Source organism: Dipodomys ordii, unplaced genomic scaffold (assembly GCF_000151885.1).
Source record: "Dipodomys ordii isolate 6190 unplaced genomic scaffold, Dord_2.0 Scaffold56, whole genome shotgun sequence".
NCBI classification, from domain to species: domain Eukaryota; kingdom Metazoa; phylum Chordata; class Mammalia; order Rodentia; family Heteromyidae; genus Dipodomys; species Dipodomys ordii.
Genome location: NW_012267272.1, coordinates 9,996,727 through 10,009,489, shown reverse-complemented (window position 1 = coordinate 10,009,489; position 12,763 = coordinate 9,996,727). Strand labels below are relative to the sequence as shown.

General features: G+C 40.6%; 1 protein-coding gene across 1 annotated transcript in view; it reads left to right on the top strand.

Moving 5' to 3' along the window:
• The first annotated feature begins 136 nt into the window (after positions 1-136).
• Tpk1 (thiamin pyrophosphokinase 1) overlaps positions 137-12,763 on the top strand; it is a 249,457-nt gene continuing 236,830 nt past the window's right edge. The window contains exon 1 of the mRNA XM_013021731.1: positions 137-217. Within this exon, the coding sequence (XP_012877185.1) occupies positions 175-217 (43 nt within the window). The 5' untranslated portion in view covers positions 137-174. The remainder of the gene's footprint in view (positions 218-12,763) is intronic.

Sequence of the window (12,763 nt, the reverse complement as noted above, 5' to 3'; positions counted from 1 at the left end):
GGGGGAGCCCGCGCGGCGCAGTGCCCGGATGGGCGGGCCGGCGGGAGGGGAGGCGGTGTAGGAGGGAGGGGTCCCCCCGGGCGGCGCGAGCTCGAGCCCCCGCGGCGCGGAGTCAGGCGGGGGCCCGGACCTGACGGTCGGTTCTCTCTCTGAACGCACAGGTCCTACCCCGTCATGGAGCTCGCCTTTACCCCGCTGGAGGCCCTGCTTCCCGCCGGTACGGTATTCCTCAGCGCGCCCCGCCGCGGGGTGAAGGGTTAAAGCGCACCCCCCCCCCGCCGCGGGGTGAAAGGTTAAAGACCCCCCCCCCGCGAGTTCACGGTGGAAAGGACCTGGACGCCCTCCAGTCCTGCGTCCCTTAACTCCCGGCCTCTGGGTGCGTGGCCCAGCCTGGCGCGTGCCTCAGTTTCCCTGATGGACACCTTGAACCCTGGCCAGGCCGAGGTGTGGTGCGGACCGCAGCGCGCACCGGGCCTGGGGGGATGCACTTCCAGCCCCCCCCCCGCAGGGCCGGCGCCCACCCAGAAAACCACTCAGTTGTCTGCAAGGTGTCCAGCAGGTGCACCACTCACGCAACGGATTCTGTGGGTTTTGTTTGGGGAGGGGCTGAGCCTCGAACCCAGGGTCCTGAGCGTGCCAAGCAGACTTCCTCGCCAGTGAATTACACACACACCTGCAGCCCTGCCCCGGAAGGGTTGGTGTCCCTTCTCTTTGCAACCACTCTGGTGGCTTGAGCTCAGGGTCTGGCCTTGACTCGGCTGCCTGGATGTGGGCTGGCACTCTACCACTTGAGGCCCTCCTTCTGCCTGGCTTTTTGCTGGCTAATTAGAGAAGAAGTCTAGTGGATTGTGCTACCTGGGTTTTGGAGCCTCTTGTGCAGGATTAAGGATTTATTTGTTCTTAAAAACTAGACTTGGAATCAGTTGGGATGAGTTCTGTTGGCAGCCTTCTTTAATTTTTATTTCTTGTTTCTTGAATATTTGTGCAGTGACTCAGGCGTGAACATAGCGCCTGAGCTTTTTTTGCTCACAACTAGCACTCTACACTTGAGCCAGCACCTTTGCAGAATAATTGGAGATAAGAATCCCATTGATTTTTTTTTTTTTTCAGCCCAGGCTAACTTGGAACTGTAATCCTCAAATGTCAGCCTCCTGAGTAACTAGGATTGTAGGCCTGAGCCATGAGTGCCTGCTGAAGCGTTCATCTTACGACTAATAATGGGCTTCTTTGTGATAAATTTGTAAGGTGATATGCACTTTTAATCAATGTATTTTTAGTATGTTTCCACTGAGAAGGCCTTTTTAAAAAATGTTTGTAATTACTCCTTGTAAATACATGAACTCAAGGGTCTTGTTTGATTGGATCTACATCAGGTAGTAATGGTGAAACACTTAAAATAGGTGATGAAGATTCCTTACTCTTCATTGACTATGATAAATTCTTTATATATACAGTCATGAATACCATAAGGACAAGGATGCATTTTGAGAAACCTGATCTTAGATGTGCCCATCATAATACCTTCACAAGGTAGATACCATGTCTCGAATCTGAATCTTAGGGGACCACTCTTGTGTGTGTGGTTAATTGCGGATGGAAATGTTATTATATGGTGCATAACTCCATGTTATTGGCTAAGTGGTGGCATATGTATTCTTGCAAACATTTACTTCTTTAGTTTTTCCCAAGTTAAGGAAAAGTGTCATCCAGTAACCTTTTGCAAGTTAAATTTCAGTAGTTGTCAGTTTTCCAGTAGTCACAGAACCAATAGCATTTCCCCAAATAAACATCTGATGAGGTGGACTGTTGACTTTTAGACCTGTTAACTAAAACCCAAGGAGCAGTTACTGATGGCTAATGTGCTCTGGATTTAAAGATTTACAGAGGCTGTGAGTGCTGCATAATACAGATCGCACTGAAGAATTAGAATCTTTGGGCTTCAGTCCTATCTTTACCATTTAGTAATGACCTGACCTTGTATTTCTGTTTCTTCATGTGTAAAATAGATATATGTCACACGTTCTTGTGAGCCTAAATGAGTTAATACACATAAAACGCTTAGCTTCAATAGCTGGAAGCTATTATTTTCAGCAGTAAGTCTGAAGGGAAAACAAAAAGTCAGTTTTCAGGGTCAGTGCTGAGATGGAAAAGTTTGGAGTAATATACCAGGAAAGGCAACTCTACTGCTTCTATGAGAGTCTCAGTGGGGAAGGCCTTAACTCTGTGAGTCCAGGCATTTGAAGCAGCACAATGGGGCCAGGCCCATGAGGAGCAGTGGTATCCTGTATCCCGTGTCCATTACACATCCATGGAGATGGAATCTAGTTCTTCCCTGGTGGTTCTCAGAGGTAGTTCTTTTTGTACAGATGAAACAATATAGAGATTCCTGACTCATTTCTAGGTCTGGTCTTAAAACAAAGGTCCCATAGCTCTCTCTCCCCTACCCCTTTTCTATAGATAGATAGATAGATAGATAGATTATAGACAGATGACCATCCCTATCATAAACTTTTAGTAAATCAGAGTAGGAATGTAAAATGGTTACATTTTGAGTCCTGTGTATTTGTGTGTTTTGTTGTTTTTCACTAGTCCTGGGGTTTGAACTCAAGGCCTGGAATCTTGTCCCTGAGCTTTTATACTCAAGGCTAGTGCTCAACCAGGTTGATCTACAGCTTCGTTTCTGTCTTTCTGGTGGTTAATTGGAATCTCCAGTACTTGCCTGTTAGGAGCTGGCCTTGAACTGCAATCCTGAGGTCTGAGCCTCCTGAGTATTTAGGATCACAGGCCTGTATTGTATTGTCAAAAATGCTTCAGTAATGTTTTTTTTTTGGGGGGGGTGGGGGAGTTGGTGGTGGTGTGCTGATCCTGGGGCTTGAACACAGGGCCTTACTTGTTCCTTAGTTTTTCACTCATGGCTCTCTACCAGTTGAGCTACACCTCTACTCCTGGCTTTTTGGTGGTTAATTGGAGATTAAGAATTTCATGGACTTTGCTGCCCTGGCTGGCTTGGAACCAAGATCCACAAATTACAGACTCTTGAGTAGCAGGGATTCCAGACCTGAGCCGCCAACACCCAGCAAAACACAGTTCTTGGTCACATTTTCCTAGCAATTACGTACATTGCTTAGGAATGCCTATAGTTTTCTGTTTTTGTTTTTTCCTTTTTCTCTGTTTTCTGAATCTGTGCCACCCAATATGGCAGTGACTGGCTAAGAAGCTGAAATGTGGTTTAGTCAGGGGGGATGAGACTCAAGGAGGGGGCCAGATAGGTGAATGGGTAGATACTCAATGTGCACATGTAAAAGCAGTGCCAGGTTGCTTGTGGAGATGGGCTGGGTTGGGATAGATGGGGTGGGTATGATGGAGGAGTGACACTGAGCAAGATGCATTATATTCAGAAATTGATGTGCATATATGTGTGTATGTACACTGTGTAATGTATATTTATAAAGAGATGGATTGATAGATTTGATTTTTTTTTTTGGGTCCCGTCATGGGCCTGGGCGCTGTCCCTCAGTTCTTCACCTCAAGGCTAGCGCTCTACCACTTGAGCCACAGTGTCACTTCCGGCTTTTTTTCTTTTTGCTTATGTGGTGCTGAGAAATCGAACCCAGAGCCTCAGACGTGCAAGGCAAGCGCTCTACCACTGAGCCACCTTCCCAGCCCCATGATAGATTTGATTTTTTTTAAGAAATAAATTTTCATCTCTTTGTGGTACTGTAAAGAAATTTCTGGCAAGCTACTGCAAAGAAATTTCTGGCCAGCTACTGCATAGGGATATAATAATTTGTTATCAAGACTCATCTAAAAAAAGTCTTAGACTCTAAGTAGTGGATTTTAGAGTTTCAAGGACTTACTCTATTTTAGTTTCCCACCCCGTCGTAATTCTGTTTTTTCTTCAGTGTTCTAGGAAATGTCCTTTGTGTGACTGAGGACGGTTTCTTTGGTGTGTGACTCATAATTATTGATTCTTCCTTTTTATTGCCTTCTATTTATTTATAATGCACTAAGACTTAGTGAAGTATCTACCCTTCACTTTATATGTGTGGTGATAGTTTAACTTTTTCCTGAAATTGCTTTTCTTTTCTTTGTATTTGCTTTGTTTTATATTGGACTTCTACTTAGTTTCATTATATTTGATGACAGTTTTTTTTATTTCTCTTCTTTGTTAATGACCAAATTGTTTCTTTTGCTTTGAGTAATATCTCATCAACTTTATACGCCATCTTTTTCCACATCATCTCCAGAATCAACTTCTGTGCTTCTGTGGTGTTAGTCTCTGTCACACCCCTCCCCGTCTTTCTAGCATATTAATAGATATGCTTTTAGAAACTGAAACTACTTAAATATAAGAATAATCTCAAGTCTTTTGGAAAACCAACTTGTAAATTGATACTTTGTCACATCGCCAGAAAGAATACTAATCTTTCAGCTGAAAGATTGGATTGAACCCATTATATTAACAATGCTAAAATGTTAAAGCTTAATATAAATGAGAAGAAAATCAAATTTCTAAATTTTGATATATGAACACCAGATGCCTTGTGGTCTTCTAGGAAAATATGGTGGATTTAAACAATGTCAGTTTGTTCATTAACTTTCTATCAATTGAATTTTATTACCTGGTTTTTTTTTTCTTGGCTAAATCCATCAGGAAGAGTTATTCTTGCTGGGTGGCAAACAGATGTTCAAACAAATGGATTTTGTTGGGAATTATTCCTGTGTCTTTATCACACCATTGTCTTCTGAAGTATTCATTTTTCACACTGAGATAGTTTCCTTTGTTTTTATGACTTCTAGTGAATTTAAGCTTTTGATATATTCTTAGGTCATGTGCTAGAAGGTTTTGGCTCTCAGCTCAATTTCTCTTGAAAATCATTCTTTCAAAGCAGGAAAACAGCTCTTGAGGTTTCTTCCTATCTGAAGCAACAATGCTATGATAGTGAGCCCCAAGAATGCATAGGGGGTCTCCTTTATTCTTAATCTTCCATGAGTAGTTCTTCCTGCTGGTACCTCTGTGGTGCTATCTTGCTTTTCTGCTTGAGCATGCCCAGGTAACTCTGCCATACACAGAGACTAAATACCATAGTTAGACAACTCATTATCAAAATCATCTCTATTTAAGACAAAGGGAAGGTTACATTTGTGTGTCTTTATTTTCCAAGTTAAATAGCGTAGAAGACCCATGTCTGTTTCCTACATGTTTGCCCCCCCCCGAAAGAGGAATCCCCATGAAATGCTTACTGGAGCCTGCTTCCCAGTATTTTAAATGACAACATCTACAGGATATTGAGATTCCTAGACTGCAGGTCCTAGTATATCGTCAGAGGAAATAGTAGTGCTTTAGGACTTTTTACACACACACACATCCCTAAAACCACCATCCCAACAAAAAGTAGGAAAATGGGATTGTTCCATACCCTTGATTTTACTTATAAATCTTTTTGTGTGGTGTTCTCAAACCTTGCCCAAGCTCTGGTTCTTATAAGGAATATAAACGCCCAGGTCACCCACTTCAGAGTCACTCAAAAACATAATCTACCTTCTACTTACTTTTCCTTCTTTACTTATTTGTTGCTTGAACTCAGATCCTAGTGCTTACTAGGCAGGCCTGAAATGCTCAAGCCATATCTTCAACTGTGTTTGCTTTCGTTTTTCAGGTAGGGTCCTGCATTTAAGATAGTCTCACTAATTACTCATTTATTGTGGCCTGGCTGACCTCCAGACACAATGCTGTTGATGTAGATTGCTTTTGCTGTTTCCAATGGGCCGAGCCCTCACAGCCCTTCTGGCATCACAGCTCGAAGAAACTGCTAGGGTGGCAGCCCTCTATGTTAAGTTTTGTAGCTTAACAGCAGGCAAGTGGGCAATGCCTGCTAATGTTAAGTTCTATCTTCAGTCATTGCCTCTGATGCTGTAGCCTTCTTGGGATCTTCTGTCAGGAATTGGATGAATGAAATTCATGGATAAAGAAGGGTAACTAGAAATATTCAAATATATTCAAAAGACAAGTATCTTGGCTGAAGACTTCTACTGTTCTGTCTTGGTGTATATCTGCTCTGTCTGAGTGGCCCAGAGTCTTTGGGTTCTTATACTCTGGAGTATGATCTGATTGGTTGCCCATATTGTAATTAGTTTTGGAAGGTAACTCTTTATTGGTTGGATCCCACAACATTCAGCTAGGTTATTAATTTGTAGTTCAGGTTCCTTCTGCAAATCCTGTACCTAAGATCATGAGAAAGTTATGGAAACTATAAGGTGTTAGGGAGAACCACAGACAAGATGTTTGGTAACAATGTCTCCTTTGCATCTGGTTTTGACTTCTTAGGCTAAGATGCTGTCTGGGGACCCTGGATCCAAAACAATATTCTCTTTCACCATATCAGAGGACTTTTTCTTTACTTACATTAGTACTACAAGAAACATTCTCACCCACAGGAAGCTCAAAAAAATGGACTAGGAGACACAAAGTACAGCATAATGGAGACTTCAATGGTTAGCCACCCTCTTTCAGGATCTGTGAGGTGGACAGGAGCATGGGTGCAGCTAGAACAAGTTTTTTCCCCTCTTGGGGTGAAGTTCTCTCTCCCAGTTCCTCATTGGCTGAGTACTGTGGGTTGTACATTCTTCTCAGACATTGCCTAAGTTTTACTATTTTCTTAGAAGTTACTTTTCTATCTCTCTTCCCAGATGTAAGTTGTTACTTCTTTACAGTGGTATTTTCTTTGTTTCCCCTTCATAGGTATCCATTCTCTGACATTCTTTGTGCTTGGGGACTTTCCAGGTGCAAGAACTTTATGGTTGCATCTATGCAAGCAAGCTCCTAGTAATTATTAGTTCAAGGTCAGGTCACATCCCTAGCTTTGAAAATGAACCACTGATAATGATCATTTCTTATAGTACCAATGCAAATCTAAGCTGGGAAAATAGTCCAAGAATGGGACATAAGCAAAAGATATTACTACATGTCCTTTCAGTAGAACATTGTGTTTTTTCTAGTAGATCTGAAGTGATAATATACAGGTGAACAGTTTTGTCATTCTTTTGGTAGACCATTTTGTAAGTCTGTAGCAGAAGTTAATATTTATCCCAATGATTCTTACTCTTAATACTGTACACAGTTCAGTGGGATATAACTAACTTATTTTTTTCTTTCTTGCCCTCCTTTTCTCCCTCCCTTCCCCCCTTTTTTCTCTCTGTATCTCTCTTTCTCTCCCTCTTTCTCTCATTTTTTGCTACTCAAGATTGAACCCAGGGCTTCAACATGTGCTCTACCACTAGAGACACACCTCCTTTTGCTTTTTTAATTTGTTTCTTAGATAGGGTATGATACTTCTCTCTAGCCATCTTCAGACTGTAATCTTCTTACATGTGCCTCAGAGTGAAAAGATCATAATTGTGAGACTCAATACTTAGCTCAGTATAGTTGATTTCTTCTCTGAAGAAGAGATTTTCTGAGCTCATTGTTTTATAATAGGGATTATTAACCATTAGTTTTATGCTACTCTTATATAGCAGTAATTCTTTTCATGGTTCTACCGGGATTTAAAAATACCTAACACTTGATTTTTGTTTTTAAATTAAGGTAAAGAGCTATTAATTTGTACAGTGTCCCCGTTAGTTCATGGATGCCTGAGTGCTTTGGTACTAGGTTTGGGAATATCTATTAGCAAATAGATTTCAGTGATTGCCTGCAAGCACATTGAAATTCGAGCTAATATCCTCATTATTTGATTAATAAAATCTCTGGCATGTATTAATTTTATATATGCATGAAAGTTATAATTTTAAAGATTTTGGAAATTACGCTTTATTGGTTGATTTCATTGTTAATTCAAAAGGTGTGTAATTAGGTCATCTTCTTTTGAACTTGATTTTTTTTTGCCTGTTAATGTTCTCTTACAGGCCATGGGTATTGAAAGTTATAATTCATCTCTTAAAAATAACATAGAGCAAAAAATAAATAACATGGAGCATGTCAACCCAGTATAGTGTGCCGTGGGCCTAGACGCATAGCTTAGATGCTTAATGCAATTATTATTATCAGTGAAAATCCATACAAGCAGAGAAGTAGCAAAGGCAAGGGCTTGCTCTGTTCTCATCTTCTAGGAAGGTGTGTGTGATATTGCAAATTGTCATGAAAACGATTGTGGGAGGAATTTCATCTGTGTAAGTTCTTCAGGTTTGCTGGATCACCCAGCAAACCTGTGCCACCTGGAACTTCTAGCTCATTGAAGAGGGAGCTTTTTTTCCTCAGTAGCTAATTTCAACCTGTTCTTTCATTCGCATGGACTGGCTGAGCTAGCATCTGGAAATGACCCAGACATGGCAGAAGGGAAGAAGAGAAAATGAACCTCCCTGGGCCTCTGTGTGAATCTGTATTTCCTCACCTGTTTCCTAAGGGAAATGAATGCAGCATTCAGTACTCTTACATTTGAGCAACACTTCCATGGTTTTATGCATTTCAGTTTTTGTAAGCTCATCTCCATGTAATGTTTTGCTTTCCAACTATAGAAATTATTGTTTCCCCACCAAACCTGTAAATGTTGGAGTGAACTCTGAATATTTTTTTCATTCCTTAAAGCTTTTAAATGTTAGCATTTTAATTGAAATTTGGAAATAGAGTAGAAGGTAATTGGTGTAGATAAGCTGCTCAAGGAGAAAGGGTAACAGAAACTGATGAGGGATGTCTGGGAACATTGACCTGGAACTTGAGGAACACAGAAGAGGCAGAGAGGGAGGAGAGGAGACAATAGTAAACATTCCCAGATGTCTAGTGTTCATATCAGTCCGGCAATTTTCAAAACCAGGGTAGTTTGTGAATGGGAATCCTGGTGGCAACTTTATATAGCTTTTGTTTAAAGCTATAAGACAGTTTATACCTCTGATTTTGGTTATCTTGAACCAAACTAAGAGTATCATGGGTATAATTGGTCTGAAAGTTCTCTCTTGCCTATTATCAACTCACCTGAAGGAGTGTTAGGGGCTAAAACAGATCTATCAGAATATGCCTGTAGAAGCCCTTGTAAATGAAGGGAATCTGCTCTCCCAGTGACATGCTTCTCTGGAAACCAGCGGCCTTTCTGAAGTATGCACTGGGCTGTGGCATTGGATAACTGTGAAAAGATTATGCACATAGCAGTATTGTATGCTTGAAACCTATCCTGAATTTAACCTCTCTATCACTGTTAGGAGGAGAGTTACTGATTCCACTTACTGGGCAGGAACAATTCTAGAGATAAAACCTTAAATTATACTTTTTCCCTTCCATTGTTTCTTGAAGTAGAAACAATGTTTAGTCAATCTTCTGGTTGAGAAACAGATTCATTTCTGTGACATCTAAGACTTGGAGCTGCTGAAGCACCACTTGACTGACACAAGAACACTGGAGGTGGCTGATTTCTGTAGAGAAATTTCTTCTCACCCTATCATGCAATTTTGAAGCTCATATGAACTGCTCAAAGTCCATACTAGGTTGTCTGTATTTCCTTTTACATAATAAAGGTGGTCTTCAGTGGTTACTGAGAAATTATTTATGTTTTTAATAGTTTTTATTCTAAAGATACTGTACAGAGGGGTTATAGTTACATGAGTAAGGTAATGAGTACATTTCCTATTGAGCTACTGAGCATTTATTGCAATGAACTTTTTCAAAAGTTTTCTAATGTTTAGTCTCTCAAGCATTTGAAAAAATGAATTTTAGCAAGACTTTATTATAGTATAATATAACAGGGCTAAAGTATGGAGAAACAGAAAAGAGAAACATTTCCTACTCCCCATTCAGGAAATAGAAGTTAAAGTCTCATAATTGTGAGGCACTGGTCTTGAATGTATGGCCTCAGGCTCTTGCATGTTATTTAATTCATGGTTAATACTATACTACTGGTACCATACCTCCAATTTTAACAGCTTTCTGGTTAATTGAAGGTAAGAGTCTCTCAGATCTATCTGCCTGGGTCTGGCTTCAAACCTCAATCCTCAATCCTCAGCTTCCTGAGTAGCTGAGCCACCAGCAGTTGGCTTTACAGTCTTTCTTAAAAGGAACTTTCTGTCACTCTGACTTTAGAGATGAGAATATGGAGGTATTTCCTAGGGTCAGGTATCTGACTGCAGAGCCTGAGAGACATCCACTGCACAATGGGGTTTTGTGTCTGTGTGGATACAGTATAGCTGAGGTAATTAGTTTTACTTCTCTTTTATGAACCTCCACCCCATCTGGCCATTGCTTTATGCCATCCTCTGTACTAGCTCCCTCTTGAGAATATTTTAATCTCATTCTTGCTGACAAGGAACATGACTGTTATCCTGGGCCTGGAAGAGGTCTAGTATTTGGGAATATATTTGGACATAAGTTTTAGAAAGAAAATCATTTCACTGTAGACAAAACAATCAGTCTGTTTTTCTTCAATGATGAGATATCGTTGGTGGTGGTTTGTGGCTGGTGCCAAATGCCACTGGGAGTGATTCAGGCTAGTTGCTAGTTCATCCTACTGAGCTGGCTGTTACCTTGTGCTGTGTCCCACAGAAGCAAAATGATGATTACTGCAACCCTGAGCAGTAACCCCAAAGTTCTTTCCTAGGATGCATTCTAAGTAGAAAGGAAGAATGGAAGGACTTACAAAAGGGCCATGCTAGCCTGGCTTCTTCCTTTATATTACAAAAGATAAACCTTCCAACAAGATCCATGTAGTTGGTTTTTATTTCATGTCATAGTGGCCAGAACAAACTCATGCAGCCATTTCTAGAGACCAGTCACTTGGAAATCATGTTATGACTGCTTTAGACTATGAGAGTTCATCTCCCAGGGTAGATGAGGACATAGTACCACCCAGACAAGCTGAAGTCTTCTACACAGGCAGTGAGAGAGAATGGAATTGTGGAGAGAGTAGGCAATATTAGCCATAGGATAACTTCCAAGAGTCTCTGACAGTATGGCACAGTTGGAATCATTGTAACCATGCTTGTAGCCAAGTTCTCTCTTCCTAGTAAATGTTTCCAGGATATGTGATCTCATACAATGCAGCTCAATTCCTATTTTCTTCTTGAAGACTTTTTTTTTGGGGGGGAAGGGGCAATACTCAAGGGCTCTCCTTTCTCCCTGGAAGTTTACTTTGCTCTGTCTTATGCCCATTGCCAGGCCTCTTGAACATCAGTCTCCTGTTCTGAGTCCCAGCTAATGACTGAAAGGATTCTCAGATGTTGCCTTTTATCCACAAGTATCCTTACTTTGTTTTTATTTCCCTACTGAGCTGAATTATAATCCAACACTACTTTGTTGCTCAAAATTTTGTAGCTTTACACATCAGGAGTTGGACTTTTACCCTGCACATTTTGACAGATTCCCATCGGTTCTGGACATTTCCTAATTTCTGCCATCAGGGAGTTCCTATAGCCTTACCTTGTGTGCTGCACCCTGTCCTGGCTATGGAGTTAACTACTTCATGGAGCCTTGGTCCCATTTGTCTCCATTGGCCCCCACTGGTGGAGAATGGTGTTTTGAAGCTAGAATCTCCTTTGCTCAGTGCCAGCTCAGTGGTACCTGTCCTATCAGGGCTGTCCTCAGGAAACACACAGATCTGTGTCTGTATGTGTATAAAAGAAATACGAATTCATACTGAAGTCTTTAATACCAGAGTTGATCTTAGCTGTCCATTTTCATCTTTAATGTCTCAGGGTGGAGAGAAACCTAGTCATCAATGTTTACGTATATGTTTACTTAGTTGTTCAACCCAAACAAGAAGTGCCATATCCCTGTGGGACATAGAGTTACTAACTGGAAGAAAAATTCTGTGTATAATATCTAGTCCAAACACTGTTTTCCAAAGTTACTTTTAATGTGTTATGATTTGCCAAGCCAAATAGCTGTTAGAATTGTGTCAAAAATAGGAGAAAATGAAGGAAAATAGGAAAAATAGGTAGCAAATGAAAACATTAGGGCTTTTTTTTTTGAGGGATTGTGTGTGAGCTGTTCTTAGAGCTTGCATCTTTGGACTACTGATTTGGTTGTGCAGAAATCTATATTTCATACTGTGTTCAAGTCCTAGCTTAAGAGACAGATGAGACAGTATTTTCTATTTCTTTAATCTTGTGTATTACCCATGCATCATTAATCATCATTGAAACATGCAAGACTTGAAGGTGAATGTGCAAATACAATAAGATTAAGTATTTCATATGAGAAAGACACTGATTTTAGTTTTATCCTTTTATTAATTGTTTTAAAATAATTAAATAACCTATCATTAAGTTAAAACAAAGTACCCTACCATTTTTCATACTCCAAAGGTAATTTTAGAATCATGTTCTAGAATTTTTGCTGAATATCAACAATATAATGAATTAAATCTTTCCCTTACAGTGACTAAATTACTGCTTTATTGCTCAGTTTCCCAAAAGAGGCTGTTTGTAAAAGATAAAAGAATACTTTTATTCCTGGTTACAAGTAGATAGCCATATTATAAAAACAATGAAGGCTATAAAAGAAAAACTTTGAACCCAAGAGATCCCGTATCTTCAGTACAGTATTTAGTTTTGTTTTTTGGTTTTTTTTTTTTTTTTTGGTCCTGTTGTGGGGCCTGAACTCTGGGCCTGGGCGCTGTCCCTCAGCTCTTCAGCTCAAGGCTAGCGCTCTATCACTATAGCCACAGCACTACTTCTGGCTTTTTTCTTTTTGCTTATGTGGTGCTGGGGAATCGAACCCAGGGCCTCATGCATGCAAGGCAAGCGCTCTACCACTGAGCCACCTTCCCATCCCCAGTATTTA